Here is a 20,000-nt window from a genome sequence, read left to right on the forward strand (position 1 = left end):
CGTTAGTGTATATTGATATCGATGTAAGACTCAATTTATATTAATTTCAGTACAAGACTAAGTGTATATTTACTTCAGTACCAAAGAATTAGTGTATAGTTTTTTCAATACAGACTCAGCATATACTGATTCCAATACAAGACTCGGTGAATACAAGACTCGGTGTATATTGATTTCAGTACAATTCTCCGTATATATATATATATATATATATATATATATATATATATATATATATATATATATATATATATAATATATATCAAAAGACAAGACTCGGTGAATTTTGATTTCAATACGAGACTCAATTGTATTGATTTCAACACAAGACTCTGTGCATATTTATAGCCATACAAGACTCAGTGTGTAATAAGATCAGCACAAGACTTTAAAAGCAAGTTGTTAGGGTTTTACAATTTTGTTACCATTTTGAAGTTAATTGTTCCTTAATATCAATGGAATTGATATTATCTGAACAGCACACAGCATGTCTTCAGATAGCCCAACAGCATTTCATAGTATCTTTGCAGCATTTTATTTTCGTGGCATGCAAAACGATTTTTAGGAGTATCCCACAGCTTCTGCCTCTTTACACAGCATCTCGGCACCATTTTCACAGCATTCTCATAACATCGCCAGAGCATTTCCCACCACTTACAGCATCACCAGAGCATTTAACAGCACTCTCATTGCATCCTCACAGCACTCTCATACATCTCCAGAGTATTTTCATAGCATCTTCACAGCATTTCCACAGCTTTTTCACAGCATCATAGCATTTTCACAGCATTTTCATAACATCTTCACAGCATTTTCACAGCACTGTCATAGCATCTTCACAACACTCGTAACATCGTCACTTCATTTCCACAGCACTCCCATAGCATCTCCAGAGCATTTTAGCAGAACTCTCATAGCATCTTCACAGCATTTTCGCAGCACTTTAACAGCATCTTTATAGCATTGTCACAACACTCATAGCATCTTTCCAGCACTCTCTTAGCCCTTTCACACTATCTTCACAACACTCATAGCATATTCACAGCATTTTCAAAACATCCAGTAACATAGTCGCTGCGTTGTCACAGCATTCACCAACTTTTTAACACATCCTCAGAATGTCCTCACAGTATTTTCGTAGCATCCAACAGAATTCATATATCATCCTCACGGCATACAACAGCATCTTCACGACTTTTGCACAGCATCATAACATCGTTTTCGCAGCATCTATTTTGTCGTGATGTCACAGCATAATCACTTTAACATCTCCATAATGTTCTAACAGCATTGTCACAGTCCCAACACCTTTTTAACAGCACTGACACAGCTTCTAATCTTATTTTCACAACATTGTCACAGCATCCACCAGCAACCAACAACATCTCCATGGCATTATCACAGCATTCCAACAGTATCGCCATGTTATCTTCACAGCATCTAACATTATCTCTTTGATACCATCATAGCATCTCCGTGGCATCCTCACAGCATCTTCATACATCCAACATTATCTCCATGACATCTTCACAGCATGCAAAAACATCTCTATATCTACACAGGATTGTCACAGCATCTATTATCTCTCTGTCATCGACCAGCACCTTCACAGCATCCAACAGCATCCCCATGTCATCTTCACAGCATCTATAACCTTCTCCGTAATATCTCCACAGCATCTAGTGTCTCTCTGTCATCTCACAGCATCCAGCAGCATCTTCATAGCATCTGCACAGCATTTCTCTTTCATCTGCACAGCATCCAATTTCATCTGCACAGCATCCAACTGCATCTTCACAGCATCCCTCCGGAACCAGGTGTCTAACTGGCTCACCTGGGGGTTTCCACGAATTTCTCCCCCACAGCTGTGTCTATTGGGAGCGCATGTGCCTCGGAGCTTCCACACACACACACACACACACACACAAATACGCACCTGCGCACACACACGCGCGCGCACTGACCCAGATTGCTGTATATAATTAAAGTAGAAGTTTTTCGTACTATAGCCGCTAGATTAATTGTCTGAGACACTATGCAGATGTTCGTTCGCGCATCTGTAAATGGGCACATTTATTTACACGCACACCTACTGTGATCTCACTTGCACTGTTGCAGAAACATTGTAAATTAAGTATTAACTTTGTAGGTAACCTGCTTTGGGCAAATATTAATACATGTGGTGGATGAAAGTGTATTTACACCCTTATCACTTGGCCCTAAGTCACCGAAATATTAAGAGGAACAAAATTATTAATACCAGGGTTTTGGAAACAAAATCCCCGAAATGAGAAACTGTTTTTGATGCTGTAAGGACCTTTTTCTATAAAATGGAAAAGAATTCTTGTAATGATGATAAAAAAAACTTGGCCACTCTGGGTCAACTTGCTCCCGATAAAAAAAAAAAAAAAAAAAAAAAAAAAAAAATACGTTTTTATGGACTGTTCTACTTACATGAAAACAGTTAACTGAGAAATAGGTTAGGGAATCTTGTGAATTGTTGTGGAATTCAATCTTAAGGAACGTGATTCATGAATTTCACAGAGTGCTTTCGGTGTTGATGTATGGCGCCACATTTAGCAGAATCTGTTTAATAAATAATAGTAGTTCTTCCTCCTAAAAACCCTTGACCTAACCACAAAGGCCTAACCACAGAAAATGCACTATGCTTGACGCCCACAAACGTAGTCAAACTTAACCCCATCCCCCCCAAAATCTTTATTGTTGTAAACAGTCCTGGCGTTATTTTTTACGTCACTTGTGGAATTTAGGCCAGCGTGGTTAACACACATTTTTTTTCCTTCTCTCCCACTCTGTCTCTTCTCAATTTCACTACCTTTGAGCCAGTTGTCATGTTAGGCCTAACGTTTATGCGTATTTATTTTGGAGTCCCGAGGCCAACATCGTGAGTCACCTTTTCTTTCGTTTCTGAGTGATGTTTTAAGTACGAAAGGCATTTGCGTAGATACGCCACATACGCCGGTATTTGTAGAAAAGCTTGAGTGTAGTCACAACAAGACCAGTGCTTAAATCTATTATTTTGGGCATTTTTGACCATGTGCATGTATGAGAAACAATACTGAATTTTAAAACCCTGTGGATGAATGGTGCTCTATCCCATGATTAGCTGTAAACTTTGTTTGTAGGCGTTTCTAACTACATTAAAGCTCATTTTCTTTAGCTCATTCCTTAATTACAGAGTAGTCTTACCATATCATCTATATAAATGATCAAGAGCTTGCCTTATTACTTTATAAACTGTGGAAAGAATAATGATGACTTATGTAGTAACACTGAAATAACATTATTTTAAACTTGTTTCTTTGATCGGTTCGTACATACTCTGAGTAAAATTCAGTTGTGCTTATTTATGTTCCTTTATTATTAATTGCTTGTTTCTTTTATCTTCTTTCATTTTTGTTACGTTAAAACAGTTAAGTAATCAATCATTTTATTTATTTATTCATTTAGTGAAAACACATCTAATGCTAGCTGGGAGATTCTTCCACACTTTTATTTTTTTCCGTGGTGGACTGAACAAACATTACCATAGAACTAATTTTATCTATTTTACCACTAACCAATTTGTCCTCTGTAAGTAGGATAACTTATAAACTATAATTTTAGATGCAATTCTCCAGATGAATCTAATTGTGAAATATAAAGCCTTTTTTCTGTTCAGAGAGAAATATGTTCAACGATTTTCTCTCATCCAGGATCTTGTATTTGTCATTGATTTCCAACGCTAAATTTGTTTTTAATGTTTGTTGGCAAATGACATAAGGGATCCTGGTGCCTCGTTCTTTCCCATAAGCATTTAATTTACAAAAATTATGCCGAGCCTATGGGTGACATATGCAATAGTAGCATAAGATTATCATTTGATGTGTTTTCTTTTAGATAAAAAATTAACAAATTTTCGCAATCCCTGGATGAATTCTAGACCTTTAGACAAACGGATTCAAGTAACACTATACTCTCCGCGTAATTGCTTCGACGGAGATGAAAATGTCTACGTCTGTCTATTTGCCAAGAAAAGACCATAAAATAATTATTTCATGTTTACTTCACTTCTTAAATAATCAACAACAAACAAGAATTCAATTGAAAGACATGTTTTCAATAAGCCTCTCAATTAGATGCGATCTGAAGCCTCCCCTTCACCTCACCGCGAGAGAAGTACCCAGGTTGCTAACTTTGGCTTCGTCAAAGAGCTAAAAGTGGGAGGAGGAGGAGGAGGAGGAGGAGGAGGAGGAGAGAGGCCTCCCACTTTTAGGCCTTGACCCAGTCTCTTTCTCTCTCTCTCTCCCATTTTTTTTCTCAACGTCATATGCTACAACTTGGGGAATGCCTTCTTGACTCACTCAAGTTTACCGGTTCTCTCTCTCTCTCTCTCTCTCTCTCTCTTCTCTCTCGTCTCCTCTCCTCTCTCTCTCTCTCTCTCTCTCTCTCAAGATTATATTCATAAGAATCCAGTATATTCTCCCTTTCCGCAGTATAAAATAAATCTTCGAAAGCCGTGAGAGGTAGTTTCGCGCGAATGCGGAAATAATTCACACGGTTTCACAGTTTCGCGTCTCAGTGCTTCTCAAGTCAACGACGCCACAGTTCTACGTCTCCTTTCTCTGTCTCTCAGCCCCTTCTCCACTATATTTATCTCCGTTCCTCGCATCGTTTTCACGCCCCCCAGTGCGGTGTCGTAAAAGAGAAATAAAAAAAAAAAGTTAGAAAAAATCGACAAGAGGAAAAAAATGTTGAAATGTGGCCTAGTGAGGGGAAAAGAAGAAAAAAAAATCTTTCTCGTGTCACGAATGAGTTCTGAGGGGAGTTAGTGGGTCAAGGTCTTTCGCGATCTGAGCCCCGAGATGACAGCTGAGGGATGCACTGTTTCTCTCTTTCTCTCCTCTCTCTCTCTCTCTCTCTCGTTGCGCAGTCTATTTCCTGTACGTTCTTTCTGTCTGTTGTCACTTTATTTTTAAGAAAGCAGAAAAATACTTCTCTACTTCTCAATACTTCTCATCGTTACCTAAACCGGAAATATAGGCCTAATCACGACTTCTTTCAGCGACCTCTATCGACTCTCTCGCTAAACCGTTGCCTGATTTAGGTGGCTTTGTGAAAGCACGGGCTTTCGCTCTGTCAGTTTTGACCACAAACAAGCGGGAGGTGGTTGACAAATCAGCTCTTATCCAGTGAGGAAGGTTTACACCTGATCATGAATGAAAGTAAACTGGGTTAGACTAATTCATGGGTTATGTGGCGGAGACGAAGAGACGGAATTCTAAACAAGAAGACTTACTTTTCAATTTTTTAATATTACGATGATTTTTCAGGAACGATGATTGAGAATTTGATCGCACATAGTAAAATCATTCATTTATTTAGCTCTTTTGAAAATGGCTATTCGATGAAGGTTTACATAATTTGTCACAAGGTTTTTTTTTTGTCATTTCTGACTTAATTTTGTATGTACTTAACAAGTCTACAACATACAACCGTTTCGCGTACTTGTAACCATCTTGTAAATACTATCTTGTAGATGCAGTTCATTTCAAGCATACACTGTAACATAAAACCCATTTGGTTTACATAAATCTGTCTTTAAATAAACCTAGGAACGATATTTCTATTTAAAATGTTTCTTCGCTTATAGGACTATGACATGTTTTACACCAGAGACGCCTCTCGGACAGAGGCGAAAGTAAAAGTTTGGTTATAAAAATTCAAAATATTCCTCTCCAGTTTTTATGCATACGTTCCTTTCTCCCATATTTCGTACAGTGTCAATCAACTCTAATTCTACTCATTTTGATTTAAATAAAAAGCCGTAACTTTATCGCTCCCAGTTTCGATTAACAACAAAATAATAAAAATGGTTATTCCGTAAAAAGTCCAAACCTCTGGACTTTTTACGAAAAATAGACTGAATTGTTAATTAATTTCAGCTGGGTTCCTTAGTTCTGTAATGATACGCAATCATTCACACACACGCACACACACACACACACACACACGCACGCACGCACGCACGCATGCCCCCCACACACACACTCACACACACACACACACACACACACACACACACACACCATATATATATATATATATATATATATATATATATTATATATATATATATGTGTGTGTGTGTGTGTGTGTGTGTGTTATATATATATATATATATATATATATATATATATATATAGATATATATTGTATATGACAAAGACGTATTTATTTGAAATAATTATTTGTAGACGGTACCTACTGAGTCTTTGACTTCAAAAAAAGAATTATTTCTGAAGGCTCCTTGTGTTATCACTTTATTTTGTGTTTGATATATATACACATATATATGTGTATAGAAACATAAATAAATTAATGAAAAAAAACAGACAAAGCAATACATTTTTGAGGCAGTTCCTTTATAATTTCTCGAAAATCATCGTCATTTTCGTTTTAGTTGTGTTATGAATTAGGTGCGTTCTACTGCTCTTCACAGATACGTTTAATCAACAATATTTCGTTTCAGTAAATCATAAAGGAAAAACTCGGAACCTACGACATGTGTGAAGGGAAATTTCAATATACCTTAAGATGAGCTATAATAATGTCCCTGGGTCAGTAGACTTCAGTTTGTCAAATAGATTATGCGTTTTTGTTAATCCTATTAAGGATTATGATTATTGATTAATATTACTGATGCAAAGTAGTTCTAACTATATTATGATAACAGTTCTTTCGACTTCTAGTTAGTTATACAGCTTTTGGGGCCTAATTACTGATTTGGGGGGCTGTCTAATTACTAACTAGGGGGTTTGTCTAATAACTGATTTTGTGGGGTATCTAATTACTAATTGGGGGTGACCTTCTAATTATTGATTTTGGAGGGGTGTCTAATAACAGATTTTGTGTGGTGTCTAATTACTAATTGATTTGAGGGTAGTGACTAATTACTGATTTGGGTGAGGAATGTCTAATTACTTTAGGGAGGAGTGTCTAATGAGAGATTGGGAGGGAGTGTCGAATTACTGATTCGTATGGAGTGCCTAATTACTGATTCGTAGTGAGTGTCTAATTACTGATTGGGGTGGGGAGTATCTAATTACTGATTTGGAAGAGGAGTGTCCAATTACTGATTTGGGGGTGTCTAATTACTGATTGGGGGAATGCTTAATTACTGGTTGGGGAGTGTCTAATTACTGATTTGTGTGTTTGGCTAATTATGATTTGAGAACTATCTAATTATTGATTTTAGGGTAGTGTGTAATTACTGATTTGCAGAGGAGTGTCTAATTGCTGAGTTTAAGGTAATGTCTAATTACTAAATTGGTGGAGGAGTAATTACTGATTTTTGGGGGATTGTCTAATTACTGATTTGAGGGTAGTGTCTTATTACTGATTTTAGGGAGAGTGTTTAATCATTGGTTTGCGTTGTGAAGTGTCTAATTACTGATTTGGGGGTGTCTAATGACTGTGGGAGTGTGTCTAATTATTTATTTAAGAGGTGTGTCTAATTACTGATTTGGTGGTGTCTAATGACTGTGGGGGAGAGTGTCTAATTTTTTATTTAGGGGAAAGTGTCTAATTACTGATTTAAGGGAGTGTCTTATCACTGATTTGGAGGAGTGTCTTATTACTGTGGTTGAGAATTTCTAAACCCTGGAGTGTTTGTTTCTATTACTGATTGGGATGGAGTTTCTAATTACTGTCGGGGGAATGTGTAACCATGACTGATTTGGGAGGAGTGTCTAATTACTAATTGGAGGGATGGTATTGTCTAAAAGTGCCTAATTACTGATTTGATGGAAGGGGGTGTCTAAAAGTGTCTAATTACTGATTTGATGGAAGGGGACGTCACAAAATGTCTAATTACTGATTTGACAGAAGGAGGTGTCTAAAAGTGTCTAATTACTGATTTGATGGAAGGGTGTGTCTAAAAGTGCCTAATCACTGATTTGATGGAAGGGGGTGTCTAAAAGTGTCTAATAACTGATTTGATGGAAGGGGTGTCTAAAAATGTCTAATTATATACTGATTTGATGGAAGGGGGTGTCTAAAAGTGTCTAATTACTGGTTTGATGGAAGGGGATATCTAAAAGTGCCTAATTACTGATTTGATGGAAGGGGGTGTCTAAAAGTGTCTAATTACTGATTTGATGGAAGGGGTGTCTAAAAGTGTCTAATTACTGATTTGATGGAAGGGGGTGTCTAAAAGTGTCTAATTACTGATTTGATGGAAGGGGGTGTCTAAAAGTGCCTAATTACTGATTTGATGGAAGGGGGTATCTAAAAGTGTCTAATTACTGATTTGATGGAAGGGGTGTCTAAAAGTGTCTAATTACTGATTTGATGGAAGGGGTGTCTAAAAGTGTCTAATTACTGATTCAATGGAAGGGGTGTCTAAAAGTGCCTAATTACTGATTTGATGGAAGGGGGTGTCTAAAAGTGTCTAATTACTGATTTGATGGAAGGGGTGTCTAAAAGTGTCTAATTACTGATTCAATGGAAGGGGTGTCTAAAAGTGCCTAATTACTGATTTGATGGAAGGGGTGTCTAAAAGGGCCTAATTACTGATTTGATGGAAGAGGTGTCTAAAAGTGCCTAATTACTGATTCAATGGAAGGGGGTGTCTAAAAGTGTCTAATTACTGATTTGATGGAATGGGGTGTCTAAAAGTGCCTAATTACTGATTTGATGGAAGGGGTGTCTAAAAGTGTCTAATTACTGAATTGATGGAAGCGGTGTCAAAAAGTGTCAATTACTGAATTGATGGAAGGGGTGTCTAAAAGTGTCTAATTCTGATTTGATGGAGAGTTTGTGATGAGGGGCGGGGAGTGTCTAAAAATGTGAAACCTGAAAATGACTGATTGATGGAAAAAGGGGGTGTCTAAAAGTGCCTAATTACTGATTGATGGAAGGGGAATGTCTAAAAGTGCCTAATTACTGATTGATGGAAGGGGAATGTCTAAAAGTGCCTAATTACTGATTGATGAGAAGGGGGGTCTAAAAGTGCCTAATTACTGATTTGATGGAAAAGGGTGTCTTAGTTTTGCCTATAAAACGGATTTGATGGAGTTGTACTAAAGTGCTAATTACTGGATTCAAAATTGGTAGGGGTGTTTATAAAAGGGGGTGCCTAAAATTACTGAATTTCATTGGAGAGGTGGGTTGTTCCTAAAGTTCCTAATTTACTTTGATGGGTGGAAAACAGGAAAAGTGTCTAAAAGGGGGTGTGTCCTAATTACTGATTTTGATGGTACGGGTGTCTAAAAGTTGTCTAATACGATTTGATGGAAGGGGGGTGTCTAAAAGTGTCTAATTACTGATTTGATGGAAGGGGGTGTCTAAAAGTGTCTAATTACTGATTTGATGGAAAGGGGTGTCTAAAAGTGTCTAATTACTGATTTGATGGAAAGGGTGTCTAAAAGTGCTTAATTACTGATGTGATGGAAGGGGGTGTCTAAAAATGTCTAATTACTGATTGAGGGAGGGGAGTGTCTAAAAGTGTCTAATTACTGATTTGATGGAAGGGGGTGTCTAAAAGTGCCTAATTACTGATGTGATGGAAGGGGTTGTCTAAAGTGTCTAATTACTGATTTGATGGAGGGATTATCTAATTCCTGATTATTCGTCTACTTACTGATATTGATAAGTCCCGAATTGAGCATGGAGAGCTGGAGGCGATTGGGCAGGAGTGAGACGGGGTCCTTCGAGTGGCGGACCTTGTTCTTGGACTTGTCGTGGAGTCTGGAGGCCGACTTGGACCGGCCCTTCTTCCTCTTGCCCCCGGCCGCGTTTTCGGCGGCCACGACACTCGGTTCGGCCGAGGACGAGGCCACGCTCTCGTCAGCGGACATCGCATCCCTATCCCGCATCATAACTCGACTTTGGTTTCACTTTGGACACCCAGGAGGAGGAGGAGGAGGAGGAATGAATTCCCGAAGAGGGCACGAATGGTATCGAACTCCTTTTCACTTCGAGGACAGCCTCCGTCAGCTATCTCTATTTACTTATTTGATTTTCTTTCTAGATATACTATTCCTTTTAAGAACGCCCCTTGAACAAAACACTACTTCTTTTGCACTTTTTCCGATATGAAACCTCCCCCCGAAACACTCCAAAGGGCTGCTTCAGACGCCTGAGAGACGATGATGATGATGATGACGACGACGCCCCCCTCGGTACCTCTCCACCGCCCGGAGAACACTCGGCGACGGCACTGTTCGAATCATCAGATTTCACTACTCACTACGTCGGCCCTTCTCCCGAAGAAGACAGCAGCGATCTCCTCTTGTCGGGCTGTCTTTGAGAGGAAGGAAGGACGGACGAAAGGAAAGAAGGGGCAAGCTTTCCTAAAGGCACTCACTCCCCTTCTACTTCTACTTCTACTCCCTTTTCTTCTTCTTCTTCTCCTCCGGCAGGAGGGAGAACGCGGCGGCGGACGATCACTGAGACTATAAGAAGCTAAGAAGAAGAAGAACCCTGACTCACGCACTCATTTTCCCCCAACAGGTATATATTTCCACACGTCCAGGCCCCTCTGTTGTGGCTATTATGCCGAACGGGACGACTCTCGAGGGGGGGCAGGCGAGCGGGCGGCGCGCCACTGCGAGACGGACAACGCGCGCGGGCGGGCACACACGGGCACGTCTTCAGATGGGCAAATCCCAGGGTACTACTGCAGCACCCAAGGCTCGCTAGGCCCTGCCTTTCCTCCTCTGCTGGTGATGGCTGCTGCTCTAGCTACCCACACCTCCCGCAGCTAAAACCGTAGGTTGAAGAACCCGGTACAGAAGCCAAGTATTTGGTGCACACCACACACGCACGGCGGGGCACTGGGACCCCTGAAAAGGGGGTAGAAGGATTGGGGGAAGTGGCCCGGTTCTACACCCTACGTACACTCACTGGCACCTACTTCCCTCCCTCCTCTCTCCTGTGCCACCACACAACCACCTCTACCACAATCACTGGCTACAGACACACGCACACACACACACACACACACACACCTCACCTCCCTCACACCTTAATTCGCGCATTCTCGTGCTCTCGGTCCTTTGTGAAATATCATTAATCACAAATCTCCCCCTTTTTTAGCCGGATTTTCCTTTATCTGTGCTTCAAGTTACCTGTGTCCTGAGGGAACGAGTTTATCCTTGTCATCTCGATTCTTATTGTTTCTTTACTCTGGTCCATATTCCCAAAGACTTAAATCCCTTGCCTTCCCTTCCCTTTAAAAAAAAAAAAAAAAAAAAAAAAAAACTACAGTTTATAAAATTCAAAAAGGAAAGGACTAACCCTCTCTTCCATTAAAAAAAAAAAAATTATAATTTATGAAAGTCAGAAAGGAAAGGACTTGCCCTCCCGTCCATTCCAAAAGAAGAAAAAGGGTGCAATTATAAAATTCAGAAAGGCAAGGACTTACCCTCCCTTCTACTCAATATAAAAGAAAAAAGGTACAGTATACAGAATTTAATTTATAAAATTCAAATATGAAAGGACGTATCCTCCCTCCCATTACAAAAAAAGAATATGATTTATATGATTCTAAATGGAAAAGACTTGCCCTTCCTCCCATTCAAAAATAAAGAATATAATTTATAAAATTCAAAAAATTAAAAGTCATATCTGTTAAATTCTCATTCTGGTTGTCTACGAAGCCCTTATATAATTATAAGAAAAGAGGCTACCTGTAAGTTCTACGTTAGTTATAGTAATCAGGAACTTGAACCTCATGTCAGGTGAAATGAAGCCATTTGATTTTTCTTTAACAGTAGACATAAACTATTAAATTTTTTCATTTTCTATTATTAATATATTGTTGCTGGTTCAGCTAGCATGTTGCCTGCGAAGTGCTTTCTCCGATTTTAAAGAACCCTGCTTTAACATTATTTAAACTTTTCTTTGGTAATTTGTTACCTTCAGCTTAAGATTCATAAGGCTTTTGATATATGTATATATATATATATATATATATATATATATATATATATATATATTATATATTATTATATATATCAAAAGCCTTATGAATCTTAAGCTGAAGGTAAACAAATTATTCCAAAGAAAGTTTAAATAATGTTAAACTTTTCTTTGGTAATTTGTTACCTTCAGCTTAAGATTCATAAAGGCTTTTTGATATATATATATATATATATATATATATATATATATATTATATATATTTATATATATAAAATATATATATATATATATATATATCAAAAGCCTTTATGAATCTTAAGCTGAAGGTAACAAATTACCAAAGAAAAAGTTTAACATTATTTAAACTTTTCTTTGGTAATTTGTTACCTTCAGCTTAAGATTCATAAAGGCTTTTTTTGATATATATATATATATATATATATATATATATATATATATATATATATATTATATATATATATATCAAAAGCCTTTATGAACCTCTTAAGCTGAAGGTAACAAATTACCAAAGAAATGTTTAAATAATGTTAAAGCAGGGTTCTTTAAAATCGGTGAAAGCACTTCGCAGGCAACATGCTAGCTGAACCAGCAACATTATATTAATAATAGAAAATGAAAAAATTTAACAGTTTATGTCTACTGTTAAAGAAAAATTAAATGGCTTCATTTCACCTGACATGAGGTTCAAGTTCCTGATTACTATAACTAACTTAGAACTTACAGGTAGCCTCTTTTCTTATAATTATATAAGGGCTTAACATCAATTCAATAATAACTGGAGAAATATTGAGCTAATAAAATTGATAAAATTGTGACAGATATTTTTATCAAGGAAAGTCAGTCGTGCATATATGATGCCGTAGACAACCAGAATGAGAATTTATATATATATATATATATATATATATATATATATATATATATATATATATATATATAATATATATATATATAAACTTTAATGAAACTTAGCTATGGAAACAGTGACATATCTTCACGTAAATGACAGTCTTGAAATACCTTATATTCTCTTGTTCAACAACTTTACTCTACGAATATACGACATTTTTGAGCAAACATTAAATTTCTCTTGTGACCCAAATAGTTTACTCCACTCTCGGGACGTTAAAAACATTTTCATGAAAATGAACAGAAGTGTATGAATAATGACAAGGATTATTTTCCTATGTTCATCAGTGAGTAATATACATGTCATGTCGACTCCGTAATATAGGTATTGTTAAAGTTATCTAGTATAATGTTGATTTATGTATGTGATCTTATTGTTGAGGGAAAACATTTACATATAGTAATAATTTCGAGGAATTTTTTTTTTAAATAATACGTTTACGAGTTATATAAATGTATAATTCTTTTTATTGTGTTCTGAAACACGTCACCTTTTTGAGCGAGAATGAAAAAACATTTTTTTATCCGATGTGTATATGAATTTTTATTTTTTTATAGGCCCATTTCCCTTACTGTAATGGGTAATTGCAGTAATCTACAATCTCATTTTTCTTTGAAGTTTGTTATCCAACTCAATATCTTTCTATTACTAGGAAATTCAATGCGCATTCGTAATTCTTTTTCAAATATGTTAATTTGCCCATTCGTATTTTTGCATCAGAACAAAGTTAATATACTAATATATATTTTGTATTAGTTTTATATTAACTGTCCTAATTTTCGCATTACAGTACAAAGAATTATATATATTCTTACCTCTCTGTAAGTCATAGCTTCACCCTACTTATTTTCAAATGACTATTCCTTTCAAAGACTGAATATACCTAGGTCATTTCTCTCTCTCTCTCTCTCTCTCTCTCTCTCTCTCTCTCTCTCTCTCTCTCTCTCTCTCTCATTTGCTACGCTGTCCTGATAACGTGCAGTAAATTTATCTCTAAATACTTCTCTAGTTTGTGTGGCGTGAAACAATACGTAGGAACAAAGCCTTTATATAATTGTATGTCATTCTCAATAATTTTCGTACTCAACATCATTCTGTTAATTATTGCAGTATGATCTCCAGGTCATGTTACATCAAATGCAATCTTAGTTGCATTCACGCACGTGTGTAAATGTGTAAATAATTGTAAATTTGACGTGGGTCCTTATACAACATCAAAAGAAAATGGTAATTGATATTCAAGTTTTATGACAGAATTTATATATCCTATAATACGACGTATTGGCTGTCTTTGTTTTTAAATTCGTAATTCTGTAAATTTCTAAATGCTTGTAAATATTTTTATTGATAATTTTACAAGAAAACGTGTTTTATAAGCGCAATTTGACGCCCCATTGTAAGACGCACAACCCTCTTATATTTGTAAATTCGTACTTTGTAAATGAATAAATGTTTAGCAAATTCATCATCGTTCCTATTACGCTGGGCATCAACAGTCAATTGCAGTGATAAACAAGTCTATAAGAACAATTTAACATCCCATTGTAAGACGCATTGACCCTATTGTATCCGTAACTTCGTAAATCTGTAAATGTTCTACACATACAAATTTCACATTGGCCCTTATACACTGTCTTAAAAAGGTAATCGCAGTTGATAAACAAGCTCTGCAAGAGCAAGTTTACATCCCAACGCATTGACCCTCATATTTGCGTAAATTCGTAAATCTGTAAATTCTTTACACATACAAATTTAACATTGGACCTTTTGCACTGAACATCAAAAGTCAGTCGCAATTGATAAGGAAGTTTTAAAGAGCAATTTTACAACCCATTGTAAAACGTATAGACCTTCATATTCGTAAATTCGTAAATCTGTAAATGCGTAAATGTTTAGCAAATTTAACACCATTCATTGTACACTGAACAGCAAAAGACAGCAAAAGTCAATCACAATTGATGAACAAGTTTTATAAGAGCAATTATACATCCCATAGTACAACGTATTAGCCCTGTTATTTGCGTGAATTCGTAAATTTGTAAATGCTTAAATGTTTAGCAAATTTAACACCATTCATTGTACACTGAACAACAAAAGTCGGAATCGATGAACAAGTTTTATAAGAGAAATTTTGCATTCCAAAGTAAGAAGTATAGACCCTCCTATATTCGTAAATCTGTAATTGCGTAAATGTTTAGGAAACTTGACAGTTTGTCCACCATCCTCTCTCTCTCTCTCTCTCTCTCTCTCTCTCTCTCTCTCTCTCTCTCTCTCTCTCTCTCTCTCTCCTATCGAGGATTCCTGAATCTGAAGTTGGTAGTGCAGTCGTCGAGGGTATTTTCTTACGAGGGCTAAAGACAGGTGGCCCCTGGCCAGCTGATTAACTAGGGCATTTGGGCGCCTCTCTCTCTCTCTCTCTCTCTCTCTCTTCTCTCTCTCTCTCTCTCTCTCTCTCTCTATGCAATCTTGTAAAGCGTATAGAACCTCATATTTGTAAATTCGTAAATCTGTGAATGCGTAAATGTTTACTCATTCCTGATTATTTCATGTAGAGAATTATCAACTCCACAGTCTCTCTCTCTCTCTCTGTGATTACTGTCAGACTTGCTCTCTCTGTATTAGTAAATGAAATATTTTAATACATAGCAGTATATGGTAACACCAAATTGTATTTTACGAATTATTTAATTGTTATGCTTTCATTTTCCTTTAAATAAGGTTATTATTTATAAATCACCATACACTCGTGTCTTTTCGGTCAAGTTCATTTATGAGATACGCCTAACAAATTTGTCGCGACGCCACCTAAAGTCATGCATCATTCAATCATTTGCAAAATCGTTACTATAACTTCCGACAGTATGTAAATACTTTTGGTGAATCGGCAGTAGGTCACAGCTAGGCCCGAGAGCCGCCATCCAGACTAAGAGATTTATTGCCTCAATCCATTATTTGTTGTTTTTCATTCACTTTGATTTCATGTCTCGTAACGTCTTGTAGCATTAAAGATTTAAGTTATTTTTTGCAAGCTGGTGCTTTTCACGTCGTTACGAATAAAATCATTTTGTGCCATTTGAGTTTTTGCTCATTTGTGCTGATATATAATAACTTTACAAGCAATGAAACAAACAGCTAATTATAATAAATATTAGTTTGCTTCTATAATTAAAGGAATCTCGACAATGAGTCATTCAGGCACAGTCATCACTGCACTCTGCGGATTTCATCTCCATATTTCACCTGACTCGACCGTCTAGTGCCAGTCTTCACCTTATTATTCTTCTGGTGTAATTTCCCTTTATGCCAGCACTGGCCTTAGCTCTTAGTCCTCATCTTCTTCTTATTTTTCTAGTTTAAACTTGCATTATGCCATCATGAGCCTTAGCTTCCGGTCTGCCCTAATTGAAATAGTAGTACCTGTCGGAGATCATTTTGCAGGATAGCTAACGATAGATAAGTAAGATTAATAGGCCTCCTTATTCTTCTAGGTTAAGCTGGCTTATGCCAGGAAGGGCTTTAGCTCTTGAGTAGCCCGTAATTGAAAGAGTGCCTGTAGGAGATAATTTGGTAGGAAAACTAACGATGAGTAAGTGAAGCTAATAACGGCATTTTGGAATGGAAATGCCTGCTCAAGCTCATAAGCCTAGTCTAGGAAACTTCACCTTCAGCAGTTGGGCAGGAAAATTAACGAATGATGTAAGGCTAATAAAGATTTTGGATTTGAAACGCCTGCTCATAGGCCTAGTCTGGGAAACCCCCGCCTCAGGAGCCACTGCCCGTCAGAGCACTCTCTCCCTCGTCGGGAAATCCCTCAGCTCGACGTGCCTGAGCTGACAGCCGCATCGGTTCTCCTTGTGCCTCCGCGCGGCCGAAGTGAGGGGCGCCTCACTCCCGCCGCCGTCCAGACATCAGAGGAACAGCACGAAGCACACGCAGAAGAGGATAAAGACGAAGAGCACGAGGGACAGCACGATGAGGAAGATGGTGATGGGCACCATGACCATTCTAGTCGTCTCCGTGTAGACGACGATGCCCAGCAGAGCACAGAAGTAGACGATGTAGAAGAAGGCGCTCGTGCTCCTCGACCAACTCCTCGACGCGACGGACGCCTCGTTCAGGAGGACGACGATTCCTTCCTCGTCAGGAGGCACCGCTTGGAGCTGCGCAGCAGTTCTCCTGGGTAGGATGCCCGACGGAGATCTCTCCGCCAGTCGCTGGCTTTCGGCCGCGGCGGCGACGATGACGTCTGGAACTCCTCCTCCTACGCCTCCTACGCCTCCTCCTCCTCCCTCCCCCGCTAAGGGAAGAAGCCTCTCCTGCGAGACGTCGAAGTACTCGGCCCCTTGAAGTCCTGCCAGGACCCCCGTCGAGTCTAACCTTGATCCATACTTCTCCTTGGCGAGGGGTGTCACGAGAGTCGCTGTATCCTGCAGCAGGTGGTATCTCCCCAGATCAGAGGATACTTCGGTGCTCTGTGCTGATGCCCAGGTGGTAGTAGTGATAGGATGCCACAGCTGGCGCTGGGCAGTAGAGGCAGGGAGGGCAGCCTTAAGCATCCAAACGCCGAAGGTCATTCATGATCGATGTTTCACTTGACCTATTTCTCTGACTGATTATCGTAGGCCTTTTCCTTCTTTCTCTTAATCTTTTCTTTTTTACAGAACTGAGGTATAACTAATGAAGAGAGGTCCTTTTTGATGTTACACTTGACCTATACTGTAAGTAATTGTCGTCTACCGCTTTCCTTTTTCTTTTAAATATTAAATGATAATAGAGGAACAATTAATTAACAGAGGCCCTTTTTCCTCCCCTCCTCCTAGTTCCGTTTCTCGTAGGATATCCGTAGGATACTGAAGATGGACAAACGCCTGCCGTCATTTTCCAAGAGGAATCTCATGACCACAGAGATATCCCTAACTGGTGGTCCGTTTGTGTGCTGACTTGGGGCATCATAGATATGATGCAATGTACCACTCTCTCTCTCTCTCTCTCTCTCTCTCTCTCTCTCTCTCAAAGGGTCCGGTTGAGACAAAGGTCCATGAAAACGATAAGGATGGAATTAGGGAGAGCGCCTCCTGCTCCTTTAGTCTTCTTATCTGGTTAGGTCATGGTAGGTCCAATGACTCCGTCTCTCTCTCTCTCTCTCTCTCTCTCTCTCTCTCTCTCTCTCTCTCCACTAGTCCCAGTATGTTTTCTCTGACACGTTTTCTCTTGCTCTCCCTCTCTCTCTAGCTGTTTGGCAAAACCAATAGATATAGCTAAGGTTCTCTTTGGGAATTCGAGTAACCCCGCTCTCTCTCTCTCTCTCTCTCTCTCTCTCTCTCTCTCTCTCTCTCTCTGCAACCTCACAGGTCCTATGCCCCTAAATCGAAACCGTTTAGCCTCTGACGCGTTTAATTTGAAAAACCCGGTAACACTGCCTTTGAAACAACGTTCTCTCAGAATTTTCCTTTTGTTGCTCCCTGTTGTTGAGTGTCATTGATGTTCCAATCCTTTGCCGGATCTATATCACACTAATTGTACTGCAGATCTGTCAAAGTAAATATATTCAGATTTTTCCGGGGTATTTTGTCACGCAAATTTCGTCACCAAAAGATATGACGGTGATTCTCTTCAATAAATTCATTTCCTTTCCATATTCAAGTTCTTCCTGTTGGGAAATTAAAATGGTTAATGACCGATTTTTAGTTCAAACTAACATAAGTGGATGTCAAAATGTCAGATATCGGGCATAATAGCATGATTTGAGAAAGATGTGATTGACAGAAGACAGAAACGAAAAGAATAATGTTTTATGCAATAGAGTGTACAGTAGGTAGAGGTTTACAGTGTATTCTTCAGCCATGAATGTCATGCAATGTTTCGTCTATCATACCTTCTACATAACATGAGTGTGAGGTGTTAAATAAAAAGAAAACGGTTCTTATGGTAATGTAAAACGATTAATAGATATATACAATAATAAGTAAATGTATAATAAAGTAATGGCATTTATTGACTGTTTAGAATATGATGAAAAGAAGTTTACCTAGAAACTATGCGTATCATTGCAATTAAAAAAAATTTATTATTTTTTTCTATTTCATGAATCTTGTCCTCTTCTGACATTCTTCCATTCTAAAACTACCACCACTCTAAAGATGCACCGGGGTTTATCCGCTGTGGAATTCTTAGCCTTCCTCTTTGTTTCCAAAACAGCTTAACCTGCCTCTTTTCTTAAGAACTCATTCCCTTTTCGGTGTCAGCACCATGAAAAAAAAAAAGAATTCGACTTTCATCACATGCTTCCACAGAATTCTATTTATCCACTGAAAGCGTTTTATTATACATTGTTAATGTATAACTGAATGTAAGCAATATTTACGATATCATATTATGTTTTCCTACGCAATTTGCTAGTATCTAATTCAAAATCTAAAAAGAATAGAAAATTGTAAAGAAAATGCTTAATAGCTAGGGCATAGAATTTATATATATATATATATATATATATATATATATATATATATTATATTATATATATATATATATATTCATATATATATATATATATGTATATATATATGCATATATATTATATATATATATATATATATATATATATATATGTGTGTGTCTGTGTGTGTGTGTGGTGTGTGTGTGTAAAAAAAAAAAAAAATGTGTGTACCTACCTTTAGAGTATGACATTTTTTCATTTAAAACGCGTTTTTTTATGCTCACAAAATTTGAGGCGCAAATATCACTTATTGTGTGTGATGTGTATGTGTGTGTACATGTATATGAGGAGGGGTGTTGGGGGGAGGGGAGGTAGCTGTGCAGTTCATGCAAAAATAGAGAAAGTGATAACAACTGAGATGAAAAGGTTTAATTCTTTTATCACAAAGCGTCTTCCCTGTGAAAAGATTTAAAGGGAAATGTGGATTCACGTCACTCTGTATACATACTGACTAATTTAAATGAGAAGCTGCGGCTTTAATCTTAATTTCATGTTTATTATTGTTCACCTGGTTTCAGTCCAGTATATTTATGTATATATGCATATATATACTACATATATATATATACATATGTGTGTGTGCGTGTGTATGTGTGTGTGTAATCAAAATTTATACATAATCAACCTAAATACCCCATAACATCC

At 37.7% G+C, this 20,000-nt stretch overlaps 1 protein-coding gene across 5 annotated transcripts in view; it reads right to left on the bottom strand.

Annotated features, from left to right (window-relative positions):
- Window positions 1-20,000, bottom strand: part of LOC135217499 (receptor-type tyrosine-protein phosphatase kappa-like) — a 184,774-nt gene that overhangs the window by 151,710 nt on the left and 13,064 nt on the right. Inside the window, exon 1 of one of the 5 annotated variants that reach the window (XM_064253452.1) lies at window positions 9,644-10,978. The exons of the other annotated variants lie outside the window; for them this stretch is intronic. Coding sequence (XP_064109522.1) covers window positions 9,644-9,881 — 238 coding nt within the window. The 5' untranslated portion in view covers window positions 9,882-10,978. Of the gene's footprint in view, window positions 1-9,643; window positions 10,979-20,000 lie in introns of those variants that run through there. 5 annotated transcript variants of the gene reach the window in all.

Source organism: Macrobrachium nipponense, chromosome 7, assembly GCF_015104395.2.
Source record: "Macrobrachium nipponense isolate FS-2020 chromosome 7, ASM1510439v2, whole genome shotgun sequence".
NCBI lineage: Eukaryota > Metazoa > Arthropoda > Malacostraca > Decapoda > Palaemonidae > Macrobrachium > Macrobrachium nipponense.